This window comes from Camponotus vicinus, unplaced genomic scaffold (genome assembly GCF_025532165.1).
Source record: "Camponotus vicinus isolate PSW18456_S1 unplaced genomic scaffold, iyCamVici1.0 SCAF_14, whole genome shotgun sequence".
Taxonomy (NCBI): Eukaryota; Metazoa; Arthropoda; class Insecta; order Hymenoptera; family Formicidae; genus Camponotus; species Camponotus vicinus.
In genome coordinates this window covers 5,381,978-5,398,982 of record NW_028141950.1, presented here as the reverse complement: position 1 = coordinate 5,398,982, position 17,005 = coordinate 5,381,978, and the positions used below count along the sequence as shown (strand labels likewise).

General features: G+C 36.1%; 1 protein-coding gene and 1 long non-coding RNA gene across 2 annotated transcripts in view; one reads left to right on the top strand and one right to left on the bottom strand.

Moving 5' to 3' along the window:
* N (neurogenic locus Notch protein) overlaps positions 1-17,005 on the bottom strand; it is a 252,263-nt gene that overhangs the window by 147,526 nt on the left and 87,732 nt on the right. Inside the window, exons 3-4 of the mRNA XM_083088515.1 lie at positions 10,192-10,463; positions 7,879-8,074 (exon numbers count right to left, since the gene is read on the bottom strand). Coding sequence (XP_082944641.1) covers positions 7,879-8,074; positions 10,192-10,463 — 468 coding nt within the window. The remainder of the gene's footprint in view (positions 1-7,878; positions 8,075-10,191; positions 10,464-17,005) is intronic.
* Positions 1-17,005, top strand: part of LOC145965177 (uncharacterized) — a 154,836-nt gene that overhangs the window by 130,891 nt on the left and 6,940 nt on the right. The window lies entirely within an intron of this gene.

Genomic DNA, 17,005 nt, shown 5'->3' with positions numbered 1-17,005 from the left:
TCGACTTTTCTGCATTTTTACGATTACCGTTTCACGTTGTTGCTATCGCGATTACCGTGTTTAATAAAATTCTTTCGCGAGCAAATTGCTGCGGACTGTCGTAAGAACTGATGCATAAAATAGCAACTCCTCCCCCCTTCCCTTTTCTCGAGTTCTTGTCGTGGATCGGTGAATCCGCGGTCTTTCGGCTCGTTGCCACGAGAATCCTCAATTTACGTCGATTAATCGCGCGCTTGAGCAACAATTAATTCCGCATCATGTGTCCGGTTGTCGAGTGACGTAAACAGACGCAATGAACGTAAGCGCGCACGTGCAAAAAATTAAAAAAAATATATTAAATATATTAAATAAAAAAATATATAAAATTTATAAAATATAAAATATATATTATAATAATTATAAATATTAATTGGCATATATAAATTACATGCTGTAGAAAGAGTATAGTGCAAGAATTATTCCTCGAAGAGAATTGAGATATCTCCGCGTAGCAATCTCATTCACACGTAATCGTATTCACACGTCTTGATGAACGTGCATCAGCAACGGAGCACGCTATACGACAAGATGCCACATGACGGTTCTTCAGACAGTGTGTGTACTATATCGCGAGATACTTTTACTTCTGACGCAAGCGTTCCACTATTATATCCCATATCGCGAAATGCAATTTGCATTTTCCATCGAGGCGACGCGCGCGCGCGCGCGCTTCCGTTTTCATACATTCGTGTTAATCATTGATTGGAACGGTCCGGCGGATTTCTCAAACCTCGATCGACCACGATTATCCCATCGAGACACTCAGTTTGCGTTATAAATAGCCAACGCGCGCGATCGACATAACGTAACCATAATAGATGGCTCGCCGCAACAATTATTGCTTCGGCAATAATCTCACCCTGACTGTATAATCAAGAATTATTATCGTATTCGCGCAAATTACTGATTGATATGCGCATACATTTATCATAACGGCCAAGAAAAGATCATTTTTTCACAGATTTTTATTGTTATATATTTTATAAATTTTTTATAAATTTTAAATAAATTTTATTTTTTATAAATCAGATAGAGAAAAAATCTACATATATGTTATTCTTATAATTGCATGAAAGCATATTTATTATACTTTTCATTTTCTATTAGAAAAAATATACGTGTTAAAAATTGGTGAAGAATCACAGAGTCAGTTTGAAGTGTTGCTAATATAAGGCATTGTTTTTCTCTTCTTTCCAAAAATAAAAACTTTCAAAAAGTGCTCTAAAAGTGAACACATTGCTTTTAATTGAAAGAGAATACTCGCGTTTGGAAAACATAACGACGATTTCCTCATCATGTATGAATATACATGGGACAAATGATTATTACCTGCGAGTATTATCATTAGAATTTCAAGGAAGGCAAAAGAATTTGCCCTTGAGAGCCTGATTTCTCCTGCTGGATACACTCGACTGACGACGTGGTTATTACGGTTAATCGTTCGATTCGCTCCTCGACAATATGCGAAGCTTATCCTCGATTATTTTGACGTATATAACAAGTTGTAAATGAAGAATTACATATGTCGATCGATCTCAATTTTTTGTAAGACGCAATCTTCGCGAGGTCGCCACTAATAATGATTCCTCGAACGTAATTATGATGAAGCCATCGATATGTATAAACAAATTACCTCTACGCTTATTCGTGAAAATACAAGATGGAATATAAATTTTTAGAATACATCACGTATAAAATACAATTCTTCTCATGAATTAATTTATTAAAAATTGGATTAAATTAATATCAACCTGAAAATTGGTTTTGATGTTCACGGAAATATTTGTCGACAACTAAATATTGTCGACAGCCAGCGAGTGATAAATAAGGTTTGGCAAGAATTCCTTTAATTATTCCTGACGCTCGAATGACTCGCATTTTTGTCACACTCAGCGTGTCTTTTTTTCCTTTCTGAAACCGCTGAAAAGACGCATCGTTGAAAACGTTATCTCAATGGGTCATCGACTAGATCTAGAGATTCTTTCGGTTTGTCATACGGTCTGCAACATACGCGAGCACGGGAGGATACAGATCTGTAGACGGGATCGTGTAAATCGCCGATTATAATTCATTTTGACGTCAAAACATAATCGCAGCAATCTATTTTAATTTCGATTTTGCGCGAAGGATCAGAATAAACATTATAAAGAAAATTTATTAATAGAGCAAGAAAATTTTCTTTCTTCTAAATTTATTCTATATCTAAATTTATTTTACGCTATTTTTAATATTATGTAATAATTCTAATTAAAAATCTATAAATAGAGTCTTTTTATTAGTATTTGAAAACTTATATAAATAAAATGTGAGGTAGAATATAAATTTAAAATTTGCCTCGGGATGCATATAGTGTGTCCTAAGCCGAGGCAGATGCTTTGCCTCGCGTATATGTGTGTACGTTGCGCGAATTAATCCGACACGTCCGCTCGCCGAGTTCCGATTAAAACGAGCGCCGAGAATGACGGCCGTCACGCTAAAGCATATCTCTCGCGATATGCCCTTCATACGAGATACGCATATTTTTTTTCGCGAGGCCGCACACCAGATGCATGAGATGGCGTTGTAAATTTCTCTCAACACCCGTTTGCGCAATTACATCCGTTAAGTTCTTCTCACATAAATTCCTCTAATCCGGATTTCCTTTGCCTTCAGAGACGTGAGTATTTACTTATTAAGAATGAGATTTGCATTTTCCATCTATAAGATTCTATATAGCTATCAGAGAAATCGTTGCACGAATTGTCATACGATTTGCAAAGCTTGAATGAAATAACGGTACAGAAGATTATATTTTTTATTCGATAATGCATGTCTGATATCATAGTCATCTTACTTTTCTTCCCCCACAAAATTCCCTTACAAGGGAAAGTACTCTTTTATAAACTTCGAATTGATTAATAATAGTTCCTTGCATTATCTATTTTTACATCATGTAAATGAAACACAACAATGTTGTTTTTTCTGCTTATTATTTAAACCAGTCTCCTAAGAATATATCATGAGAAGATCATAATAACATTTTGGATCATTTACGATGTAAGATGAAATCTCTGTCTCCGGGATGGGAATAGTAATATTCTACGAGGCAAATATCGGTCTGACAGCTTGTACACTATCGCCAGATGTAGACAAATCTTGAATTAAATAACGGTACAGAAGATTATATTTTTTATTCGATAATGCATCTCTGATATCATAGTCATCTTACTTTTCTTCCCCCACAAAATTTCCTTACAAAGGAAATTACTCTTTTATAAACTTCTAATTGATTAATAATAGTTCCTTGCATTATCTATTTTTACATCATTTAAATAAAACACAACAATGTTGTTTTTTCTGTTTATTATTTAAACCAGTCTCCTAAGAATATATCATGAGAGGATCATAGTAGAATTTTGGATCGTTTACGATGCAAGACGAAATCTCCGTCTCCGGGATGGGAATAGTAATATTCTACGAGACAGATATCGGTCTGACAGCTTGTACACTATCGCCAGATGTAGACAAATCTTCAAGGTATCGCGCGGTCTAACGAGCGGACCGAGAGCGAGGCGAAATCCGAAAATGCCCGCCATAACCAGGCCGGTCACGTAGTTATCGGTCGCTATCAGAGAAAAACGGGTTCTTCGAATCGCTCAAGATTCTTATTTCTTTTTTCTCTCTCCGCGAGCCGCCGAGCTCTCCGAGAAAACGACTCCTGCTTCGCGACCGCTCAACGACCCGGGCGTGACCTCGTCTAGGTCTTCAACGCGTGGAAAGCGGCCTCGGATAGCGCGCTTCTCTACGGATGGGATGCGACACATAAAACGCGGTGACGTTCAGGATCGTACGTGCTTGCGGCGACGCAACAACAAAGTGAGCAAGGTTGTGAGAACGAGGCTCCACTTCTTCTTCGTTACTTCTCTTGAGCGCTACAAAGCGAGCGACATGTCTTGGATACGCTAAAACGTAATTTCATTACCGAGAAAACGAGAAAAAAGTGAGAAGCTGTACAGATTTAATTTTTTATAATGTATTTTTTTTTTTTAATAAATCAATAAAGAATTTTTCTTAATAAAAATTATGCAAGAAATGCATACAAAAGCAAGAGGGAAAACTACTTCTTTCTAACATCGATACTGACGCGAAATACCCTTGACATTTCGCGAAAAGGCCAGGTGCGAACTTTAGCTAGGAGCTTCGAGGAATTTGACCTCACGAGGTCGATACGTAAGCCGTTGCAGGCCCCAAAATTGCTGCGGAGGCCGCGCTTGATCAAGATCCGCCGTTAATTCATCCCGGGGTTAAAGAACACCACCGGTCTTCGTTTTGCCTCGCCTCCGCTCAATTAAATTCTACTTCAAGGAGATTATTTCATAAATCACATCCTGCCCCGCGAGAGAACACACGTGCAGACGTCCTCCTACCAGCTTTCTCACCCACTTGTTCCTTCGCCACATAACAATTTGCCATTATTATTCGAAGGACGAGGCAAAGGCAGGATCATTAGGATGCGTTTACTCTTTATAGGTTAATTTAACAGTGTGGATACTCATCGCTCGATATAATTGGATATCTACGAACTTCGGTTTCTTATGATGGAAAAAGGATCTTACATTTTTACTCTCTCTTCTACTATTGTTTCATAAAAAAAGAATTTCATTCAAGTAATAAATGAACACAAAGTAATAAATTCTGAAAGGACACGCATCACAAAGAGAAACAGCTCTCGAAATATGCAATATCTTTATTTGCTCATGTCGTCACATCATCATAGAACCTCGGTGTAAGAGCTCGACTGGTCACGGTTGAGAGAAAACGAGCGAAGAAACGCAAACTCGCGAAAGAAGCTAGTCATCCGTAGGCAGAAAAAAAAGAAAAGAAACGTGTTCGCATTCCTGCGTATCCAGGGATCGATCGAACTGTGCGAGGGAAAAGTCCTGGCGTTTGCAAAGTTGTCTGTGGATTTCTTGATAACGCGATAGCGCGTTATTCAATTATACTTGTACGTCGAAATTTCACGATGCCCGTTTCGCCCTCACGTCACGGCGGCGGCATTACGGTATCCGGGTACGGTATCCTACGTAACAATTTAATAGCACAGTATCTCCCGTCCGACACCACCTGGCGGTCAGGTATGCCATATCAAACTCTTTATTAGGCCCGATTGAACGTTACCGCGGCCCCGCTCGTTTGTGCGCTGCCGTGAAATCGGCGGCAGAGTGTTCGCTTCTCGCCCCGTCTTTATAAGCGCGTATACATCAAACTTCTGATTGCACCGATCTTGATTAATTCAGCCCGATATACAATGTTCTTGTACATACGCGCATACGCATTTGTGTTATTTCCAGAGAAAATTCGCTAAATTCCTTAATACCTAATCGACATGAAACCGTTGAACTTTAGCATGAAAAAGAAAAAAATAAGTATATATATTATTTTTTAATATTTTTTAATTTCGCACATAAACTCGAGAGATTTATTTTGCTTTAAATATAGAAAAAATAATAATAATTTAAATATAGAAAAAATAATAATTTAAATATAGAAAAAAAAATAATAATAATAATTTTTTTAAATATATTTGCGCTTTTGTCTAATTCTGGAAATATAAACGACGCCTTCTTATAATGGCAATAGCGACAAGGAACGAAACATACGTTCGCAGAAGAGAACGGAAAGGAAAAACATGCACGTGAAGTGCGGAGAGGCGGATTAACAGGACCCGAAGAATATTATCGGATAGCGCTGCGATTAACCCTTCTACGATATTTATTAGACGATCAAACTTTGATTATATATCCTATCTCTCACGCTGTATTTTTCCTTTACTTCACAATCTAAGTGGATAACCAGGTATCTCGTAAACAAAAGCGACGCGAGGATCTTTTTTTGACCTAATTCTTCCTTCGATTTTTATATATTTTATTATTATTAGCTAATTAAAGTTTTTGTATATCCCTGATATTATAAAAAATATTTTATATATATTAAAAAAAGTCTATGTACGTTTATAAAATTTAAAAAATTTAATTAGAAATAAATATATCTTTAAAAAAATTATGTTAAAGTTTAAAAACTTTTCCTGAATTTAATACAGTTACATATTTTTATTCTACAAAAATTATCAATTAATACATATTTATCACGTGTCACTTTATTGTGGCAACCTTTTATTCGTGCAATTTTGTGATAGAACGAAAATGAATATCGACCAATGCAAGAGAAAAGCCAGAAATGACGATGAGCCGACAAAATCTCTTCTCGCCATTGACGATAAGAAGCGATTTAAAAGTACACGAAGCGTCTTTATACACGTAAGCACCGGCGTCGTCGAGAACCGAGATATAATTCAATATAATGTAGAGACCAGCGACATTATCTGGTCCGGTGCAGTCAGCTCGGACTCGAGCTCCCCGATTAATCTCGACCCAATCTCAACAAAGCGCGGATTTATGGTCTTCTCGAAGGGCCGGGCCTTAAGTCCTCCAGCGAAACCTGTTTTTTGGCGAGCTCGTTTCTTTTCCGCGGTTTCTCTCTTTTTTCTCCCCTCTTCCTTTTCTCCTCCTCGCTTCTTTGGACTCTGTTCCACTTCTTTTTTGGCCGATCCTCAGACCCCGGAGACCGGAACTCGTGCCACCGCGGGCGGATTGGACCTTTTGATCTCCCATCGCGTTTTCATTCCCGTATTTCCACCTTTCGTAGCTTCCGAGAAGCCATCTCATTATTACGTCGCATCATTATCTTTCGTGTTATTCGAAAGCTTATCCCGGAACACACGCAGACTGGCCATCTCTCCTCCTGCATCTCTCCTTTCTCAAAAACTGCTCCGGAGAGAAAACGATCTTATCTACAAAACGCTCGACTTTCTTTCCGATACGATACTTCCTCGATCTCCCTGCATCTTTCCTCCTACCTCCGATTACACGTCGGAGTCCCGCGAGCGAAACGGAGGCAATTTTTGACGCGGCGAGACGCCGAATTAGGGACAAATCAATAATGGGCCGTGGGATCGAGCCGATGAATCCTCGTTGCCTCGGCGACCGTGTTCAATTGGTAATTGCGATGAGGAGGAGACCGCCGGCACGTCCTCCTACGTCAGGATCCCTCTCGTTCTCCGAATGCAACGACGTTTTTCGCGAAGACGACCGGTGGCGGCGTTCTCTTCTTACTCCACGACTTTGTTGCGGACCCGCAGCCAGCCTTCCTCCTCTCGTTCTACATATGCAGATCCCGATTGCTCGTAGAATCGATTATCCGCGGCTCCAATCGTGACCGTGCACGTTCACGCGATGCACGCTGCAACCCGGACAAATAAGATTCTCGACCGAGCTGCGAGGTACACGTCACATGGGAGATCTCAGACTGCTCGTTTCTTTCCGCATTTCTCGATAAGTGTTTACGTTCCTATCATTAAGATGCATCAACGGTGACTATTCTGTTCTCAACGAGTGGTTAATAAGACCCTGCGTTATTGAGCAAAATTTCAGGCTTTAAGAATAGAATCTTGATTTTAATTTCATATATACTTATCGAGATACTTCATATTTAAAAAAAATATTCTATTCGTCGCGTTAATATCTACAAGTCAAATAATCTCCTCTCGGAGACACTGACGTACGGAGATAATTAGAAAGCCTGGTTCCTCGAGTACCTCGAAGGCAGCATTCCATTGATAATCGTGTAGTGGTATCTTCAATATCCACGCTTCAAGACACTCGATTAAAAAAAAAATGCCCCCGAATTCCGATCGAAATGCTCACTTGGCTGCCCACGGTCGTGTAATCATTTCTGAAGCGCGATAAAGATACGCGCTCAATGTAAGCGCGGCGGAGTGTTTAAGCGTGTCGTTCGACTTACTTGTAAGATCCATGAATATTCTTGCAGGTACCGTGTCTGCACGGATTCCTGTCACACTCGTTGATGTCGTCCGTGCAATTCGGTCCCGTGAAACCAGGTGCACACGTGCACTTGTAGCTGCCCTCGAGCGAGCGACACTCGGCCCCGTTCCGACAGGGCGACGAGGCACAGTAATCCTGTCGTTCGCAGTGCTCGCCTGAAAAAAAAAGAGAGATGTTGGAACAACATCTTGTGTCGACGCGCATTATTATGCGCGATCGAAAAATCGCTTGCCCAACGACAGGTTAATATCGCTTGTACCACGATATAATTTGAAGATATAAACACTTCAGTGCTCGTTCTCCTCTCTTTAGATGATTTAATCTTCGCTTTGAATAAATTTTATTTTAAGATTTGACATTTTGTATAATAGATAGAAATTATTAATTAAGGAATAAATGAAGTTAAAAAATTTAGAAAATTTATCATGTTATTATAAAGAAATATAATAATTAAAATATCTAAAATATTTTGAAATATCGAATGTTTTTGATTTTCTATTTTCTATTTTAATTTTTTTACATAATTAATTTTCACATTGCTATATTATAAATAAATTTAACAAAATAATTATTATTATATTGAAAATTTATGTGAGATAATAATAAACGTTAATTACAATTTGAATAAAAATCTTTAATCGATTTAAGATATAATCTTATTAAATCGTATGCTTTATAAAGCTATAAGATAACAGAATTAAAATAAACAACCTCAAATTTTTAACAATTATAATTTATGCTTTCTTTCTTTAGTAAAACACTTATATTGATAAGTAATTAAATGCAAGATTTGAGAAAACGCAGGCGCAAAAAGTTAAAAATTTGTAGATGAAGATTCTAGCGAGGATAAGAATAAATTAGCTCGGCATTTCTTGCCGACTAACAAGTAGAGACATCCCTTAAAATGGCGATAATGTCGGACGCATGTATCTAAGAAGTGTGCATCTCTCTTTCTCCTCGCTCTTGCGAGCTAATGATTAGCGGAACTAATTACCGGAGTCGCTACTTGTTCCCTCGTGGTTGAGATGTCTTTGCTTCTACGATCTGACCGCTACAACTCACGAGCGGTGCTCATTGCTCGTATATATTTCGAGTACATTTTAAGGAGATTAATCATTTTAATCATTAATCCATTCGTTGAACAAATGTCAAATTTTAAATACTAAAATCATAAACTCTTAAAGAAGAAAATCCTATGCATATTTATAAAAAATATACGTTCATATCCTAAGTCTTCCTCGCAGAGAACCTCTAGAAAATTTACAAAATTTTTTAATTTGGCCCAACGTGTCAACTTCATAAAAATAATTATTATTGATGCGTAAAATTAACTACTTATTTCAAGATCGATAAATTGTCTCTTCATAAACCACAAAGAATTTATTGAACGTACAGGAAACTGAGCACCACTCGTCCAAAGATACCGCCGCAGAGAAATACCGCATTCTCTGCCAATTATCTTACGAGTATACACTTCAACTCGCTCCTTTCCTTCCACCTCCTTTCCCCTTTTCCTCCCCTTCCCGTCGTTGCTTTTCTTTTGACAGTCCTCGTATTTTTAGATTTATTTGTCGAGCACGTGCTTTGATACTTTGGCGCGAGAAACGGTCGTAAAAGATGTAATCTGCAGCTTAGCGTGGATCGACTTCCGCGATTTGATACTGAAATTAATATATATTGATTTTCTTTCTGTGTCATAAAAAATGACAGGGATATTCGATGCATACATAATGTCTTTTCATAGCGCGAGCATGCAAATTTACAGTTACAGCTCGCTCTCGACATTTCTTTACGAGGTGCAACACAATGCGAACTGAGGAGGGGGCTAAATTGCAACACGTTTTATCGTCTCGTCTATCTATTAACCTTGCTATTCAACCCACGCCAATCGATAAGCATATTTAAGTATTCGATGATTAATGCGGAACCTATTCCTATTGTGAAACTTACGCAATTGTGCCCCCTTAAGGATCCGCATACTTCCCATTCACACCTTTGACAATCTGTTGATTTTGATTATCTTATCGATCCAATCACTTTATACAAGCAAGTATTAATTTTCTAAATAATTTAGTATTCTTTAATATTCCAGTAATAATAATAAATGGACAAATTTTATTATATTCTAAAAAAAACAAGAAAAAAAATATTTTTCTCTCGTTTATAACAGTCAAAATTTACTATAAAATTATTCTAAAATTTATTCTAAAATTTATTATAAAATTTATTATTTCGATTTGTAGTCGTAAGGCTGTGAATATTGTTTACTGACCTGTATATCCGGTGCTGCACGTGCACACGTATTCGTGCAACGATTTGAGATTGCATGTGGCGCCGTTGAGGCAGGGCGAGGAGTCGCAGGCATTTTCGATAGGAATTTCACAAAGGCTGGCGGTAAAGCCCACGGGACAGGAACACGCGAAGGATGGTGTGCCACCCCCGATGCTCTCGCGCACCCTGCACGAACCGCCGTTTTGACAGCGCGATCCCGTGTAGCACGGATTCAAGTGTTGACAATATTCTCCCACGTATTTCGATGTGCAACTGAAACAGAATTAAAATTATGTAAATAAAACATTAAAATTACGAATTCAAGGATCGATTAAATAAGATTGATTTTATGTGTTATAATTCTGATATAGAAAGAATTAATATTTCGCTTTTCAGACTCTCATAAATTTCAACTTTCCAATTTATACATTTTTTTATAAAAATATTTTTCCATGAAATATAATACATATATTTAAAAATAGAATATGCTTTGATAAAATGAATTTTCATCAATTTATAGATTTATCGTAATTTTCTCAACAATTTAAAAAATAATATATAATTAGCTATTTTTATAAATATATTAAATTTGATCGCAAAAAGATTGTAAACAATTTCTTCGTTAATTTCAGTGGTTTTTAAAAAATTAAAAATTTAAATTCCTTTATTAAATTTCGCTCTAAATTCTGTATAAATGAACAGAACAACAAGGGAGAAGAAGAGAAGCTGCATCTCAGGTGGGCGGTTCAGGTGAGGAACCATAATGCGTTCTCGCGAAAAGTACAATCTCTTGTATTGCGGTCGAGACTTCCACGAACGGCTCAGAAAGATGAAAAGCCCGAACTGGCCCCGTTACACGTATCATTAGATTCACCGTAAATACTTAGAGCTCGCGCGCTGCATCTCTTAGAAATTCCCTGCGAAATTCATCGCGTGAAGCGGCATGAGAAAAGGGAGTGCTTGTTCTTCCAGAACACGAAATAAAGTCCTTTCGTGACCGTGAGGAGAGAAATCCATTCATAATAGCTTCTCGAATCTGTCTACCTTAGGCTCGAATTTTACTCCTGCCTTCTAATAAATTGAGCGAATTATTCGAATTTATAATCCTCATCATTTCCGATCTTATACTCTATTAACACCTATTAAAAAGCCTTATAAAATTGCTACGGAAGAGATGCAGAAATATCGTTTCAGCAACGAGAGATCGACGACCGCGCTTTCTCAATAAGGAAATTATTCTCCCTTCGTTCTGTCGGCTTTCAAAACAAAAAAAGGCGATGTTCTAACGGGCTCTAATGATCGGCGGACAAGGGGCACTTCATATATTGCGAGTTGCGATCGATCATGGCTTTTACATGGAAGTCCCATCGATACGCGAAGAAGCCTAGGGGAGCTAGTACCCTTAAGGTAACTTGTTGTCTCCCCTTATGTTCTTTTTTATGGCCGACCATAAAGATTTTTCTCAACTGCGATCTCGCCGTAGTGTCCCTCGTTACCTTGAAAGGATCTTCGTTATCTCTTCTTACGGCACGAGACAAATTGCAGCGCGTTTATGAAACGAGTTCACTCTCGAGTTTAATGCGTGCCATACTCACGTACCTTCACCACACAATGATTCGTTTACTTCGATAACTGTTGTGTGCTTCGTGAAATAATAGCACTTCTCGCTGAGAAAATTAATTTGCAGGAGCATTTTGTATATTTTGTAATATAAATATTTTAATATGTAACACAATATAAATATTTTCGAATGGAATTAAAAATGTAAAGAATGTCAATCCAAGTTGCTACATTTGTAGAAAAATACTTTATGGACAGATTTAAATATTTTACGTAAAATCCACGTAATAATATAATCACATGTATAAATATAAATATTGTTTCAATTATTATATTAAAATAAATTAATTTAAAATGAACGAGTTAATTATTATTAAAATAAAAATAAAATGTTCTGATTATTTTATTTTGAATGTTTTGAAATGGGTTTAATGATAAAATAATATAATCGTTTATATAAATATATAAATATAAATATTATATATATGATTTTTTTATGAATTGAAGATTAACCGACAATATTCCTTGAGTTGGCACCAATATATATGAGATATGTCGAGCGCATTGTCCTCGCAGTTGAAGCTGCTTCGCGCCTCGGTCCTCGACTTCTCTCACCGTCGTTTCCATGCACGCTTAGAAAGCCGGCATCTCTATAAACGGAAGCGACGATTCCACGGCCATTATTTACTCAGCAATGAATTTCTTCTTGGCTACCGGTCAGGGCCGTACCGTTTGAATTTATTTACTTCCACCGGCCAATATATATATATATATCCGCTTTCGAATGTAACGCGCGACTACCGATAATGCAAGTATGATGTTGGAGGTAATAAATCGATAAATAGTCTTTTCTCGCATGATACATTGAATATTCTCTTTTGTAACCGTATAAGATTATTTTTTTAAGGTCGTGGGATCGCGAAAACTTTGTGATACTATGATATATAAAGGGAAACGCTGAGATATTGCGTTTAATAAAATAATAATGAATGTGAAACTATGAAATAAATTAGTTTAAAATTTGACTGTTAATTAAAACATTTTATTTTCATTTTAATAATAATTCATTCATTCATTTTTAATTAATTTATATTAATATAATAATTAAAACAATTTCTTTATTTAAATTTCAACTTACAATAATTAATTTCTCTAATAAAACATGTTATTTATTAAAGTGATACAATATCCTCTTATATTAATTATTTTAATTTAATATTTTTAAGATTTTAAGACTTTAAATCTTATAAAATATTTCTAACTTTATAAATAAAATATTTTTAGCTTTATAAGTTATTTCTTAATATTCCAATCAATTTATTTTAAAAAATTTCTAACAAACTATAAAATAAACTATAAAAAAAGGTATAGTAGTTTATCGTATAAACTTGGTACACAGTATATTTCATTATGTATGAATTGAAAAATGCATAAATACATGTCGTTAACGCGGTGTCTCGCTACCGAGTATCTAACGCGATAAGCCGATCGGAGATGTCGCGCAAACAAGATTGTAATTACAATCGACACAAATGTTACGACATACGTACATCCTGCTTCTTAAGATAATCTTGCAAATGCGCAGGTCGATATTCTTCCTATAAGTACATAGATAAGCGTAAATAAGAGAGCGGGTGATCGAGAAGAGATTCACCGGACGATACCTTTTCTCTTATCACTAAGCTATGCAGATTCTGCTAGACTCGTGTTATGCAGATTATCAATTCTACTCTCCCTCTACTTGCTCTTTATATGTAATTATATGACGATATGCGTGTTTCCGGACGCGTTTTATTAATCCAACAATTTAAAGACCCGTCTCTTCTATTTCGTAACCGGCTACTGTAAGAGTCCGTAATTTTGCGTGAAATCCTCGGCTCGGTCTTCAGCGAACGGAATGATAAGATTGTCGCGTGTAACCGGCAAATGCTCGCTCGTGCGTTTATGAATGCGTACGAAAACGACTACACGCTGGTCGCTAATTGCGATGGCCATCAATTATGTAGTTATTTAAGCGCCAGCACGGTCGACGCTTCGAGCGAACGCGATTTATAACACGCGAGAGAAACATTGTGCGTTGCACGCATACGCGATGCATGACGGATGGTCTAGAAAAACATATAGAAAATTGTAAACATGTTACTTCATATCGATAAAAAAATAAAAATAAAAATAAAAATAAAAATTCCCTAAAAAAATATTTTTATATTTCTATTTATTTACATAACACATTTATAATATAATATTTATCATACATATTTGCTTATTAGTAATGTGCCGTGATTAGTATTAGATTAGGATAATAAAAAAGGTTTGTATTTGTATTGTGAACTTGGTAACATGTGAGAATATAACTATTAATTAGCACATCAATTAATTATAACGTGTATTGGGCATTTTTTGAACTGGCTGGACAACTCTAATAATGCTAACTAATAACTCAAACAAATCCATAGAATGTCTCGAATATGCCTCATATTCTGTCGGCAAACATAATATAAAATTGAAATGCATTCTAATTGAACGAGCAAGCATAGAACTTGGTCAACAATGGGTACAATAAATCAATACAACTGTGAAATTATTAAACAGAATCTTTATTCTAATTAATTTTAATTCCATCTCTTTTTTATGCCTGCCAATTATGCGAAAAATATTTATTTCATTATTTATCTCATTATTCATAAAAAGTCAAATTCTGAATTGGGAAATTTTGATGTGTCTAACGCAAACGGAAGCAGGAATATCTTACATCAATTTTAGCCTCGTTTCGTATAATAAAGATTATTGAAATGATCGTATACATTGTGTGTTCGAGAACGTGGGAGTGCAAAGTTCTACTGGTTCCATGCCAATTTCCGTGGTCTCTTCCTAGTCCGCGAGCAAAGTTCTTAATTCGTTCACACGATAAATTAGTAGACGCCGTATCCGAGCGACTCTAGATTACCAAAAATATAATTCTCCATTTTTAATTAATGTCTCGACCAATTACATGTACCAAATAAATTATTAAAAGTTTCCATGACACATCTATCGTATTATTGATGCAACAGCGCTTGTCTACCAAGAGTCTAACAAGATTTCCCTAATTAGTTGAAACAGGAAGCCGATTAGATCTGCGAGGAACGAAAATCCGAGATGCGAAATTAATAAAGCCGGGATTCTTGCGCGTGGTCGCAGCATCCCAGCATGGCACGTCCGTGCGAAAGATCGATAGCCGAGATTTCCGCGAAGTTACCGCGCGGTATCATCCGGAAATTAACGGATCGCTCGCCGAAATTGCCTCGTAAATCCGTGGAGGCCTCCGCCATCCGCTCGGCTTGCTCTTGTCTTCCCTTCTTCTTTGCTGCGGGACATGATGAATGGTCGTTTGCATTCTCCGTGATTTCGCAATCTAAACGAGCATCTGATATTACGTCGCGCGCAACACCTCGGTAATAGGTTACCGATCTTTACCGATATCGGGAGTTTAATCGACGAATGCGATGGGCGATCAGGTGACGCGACATGGCGAGGCAATGACGATAAACGATGAGTTGTGTCAATATAATATTTATACTATTAATTTATATTATTTATTATTAATTTACAAGTGTAAAATATTAGAGAAATAAAATCTTTTTTTATCGATGAAAAGTAATAAATATTCACTGTTGGTCTCAATTATAAATACAGCAAAAGGATATTTGCATTAGTCAAATCTCACAGAGAGAATTAATTAATGGCTCTTTCAATTAGTAACATTTTAAAATGTCTGATGTAATATTATACATAATAAATTTATAGTAATATATTTTATTAAGAAAATATTTTGCCAAGAGTCTTATTCAGTTTTTATGGATTTATCACGTCTTGTAAACTTTTGTATATATTTCGTTTCAGATATTTTTTTTAAAAAATTGCAATTTAAAATAAATAGAAAAAATTTAAAAACTATATTTTTTAAATATGTATGATTATTGATGATTTTTCCAATGAAATTGTATTACCATAATCAGTAAGATATAAAAGAGACAAAAAAGGAAAATATATAATTATTTTCACCAATTTAATTTAAGAGAATAAGAAATCGATTCTTATATATATCAAACAATTTTTGAAACCAGAAAAAATGATCTTTAAAAAGAATACTTGTTGATTGTTTTAAAAATATTTTTATCAAAAATGTAATTTTTGCCATAAATTTGCATAAATAACCAGTGTTAAAAGAATAAAAAGCTCTCTTTTCAGATTTTACTATATCAAATAATTATACAAATATGAATATTTCTTCTCCTCTAATTTTTTTCAATCGCAATATTTTATTTTTTTCTCTCTAATAATCTAAAAATACACAATTTTTCTGCGTGTGATGCACATCATATACTCGTAACATTTTAATCGAAGAATATAAATGTGTCCATGCTGTCAACATTGACACATGCGAAATTATAATTGCCAAGTATTAGAGGGAGAGGGGCTTTTTCTTCTGAAATATTCGCGAGGGGAAAAGAAGAGAGGCGAAGCAGAGCGAGAAAAAAATATAAAAGCGACTACCGTCATCCCCCGCCGATAATGCGCGGCACTTAGCACTAAAATGGCAGCCTCCGGTGTCATTACGAATCGTCCACTTAGCCGGTAATAACCCGGCAGTCCCAGACGGAACGGAAAGTCAAGCGTGAGCAAAACGAACTCGAGTATCTCGAATCGAGGATCTCGGGAAGAAGGGACGTCTCTCTCCTCCCGCAGTCGATTGTATATCGAGAACATCACGATAAATTTTCAAACAGCGAATTATATGATTTTACGCCGCATCATATCTGGAAATTGTGGAGAAAAGTGTAAACAATTTTGCCAAGTAATTATTAGATTCTAGGTGTAAATTATTGGCGAGATAGAATTGTGGAAAAAATTTCTCTTTACAAAATTAAAAATGTAAATTAAACATATGTTGAAAAATTACACAGACATTTTTCTAAGATTGGGGTGATACGATATTAAATATTAATATGTAAAAAATCAAGTACACAATAATACTTTCTATGAGAAATCAACTTAAAAGTATACCGTACGTCATATTTTCCTCTCGCCGAGATGGATGATTTCCGGATGTCGAGAAATATGAACCGCTCGAGAGGATAATTGCTGCAAACGAATGAGGATCGAGTCGATGTTTCCATAACGAGATTTGGTGAGAGAACGCATCGTTAATTATTACTTCGTCAGCATTATTATACAGATATTCCATTTAACTTTAGCGTATCCCTTTAATCTCT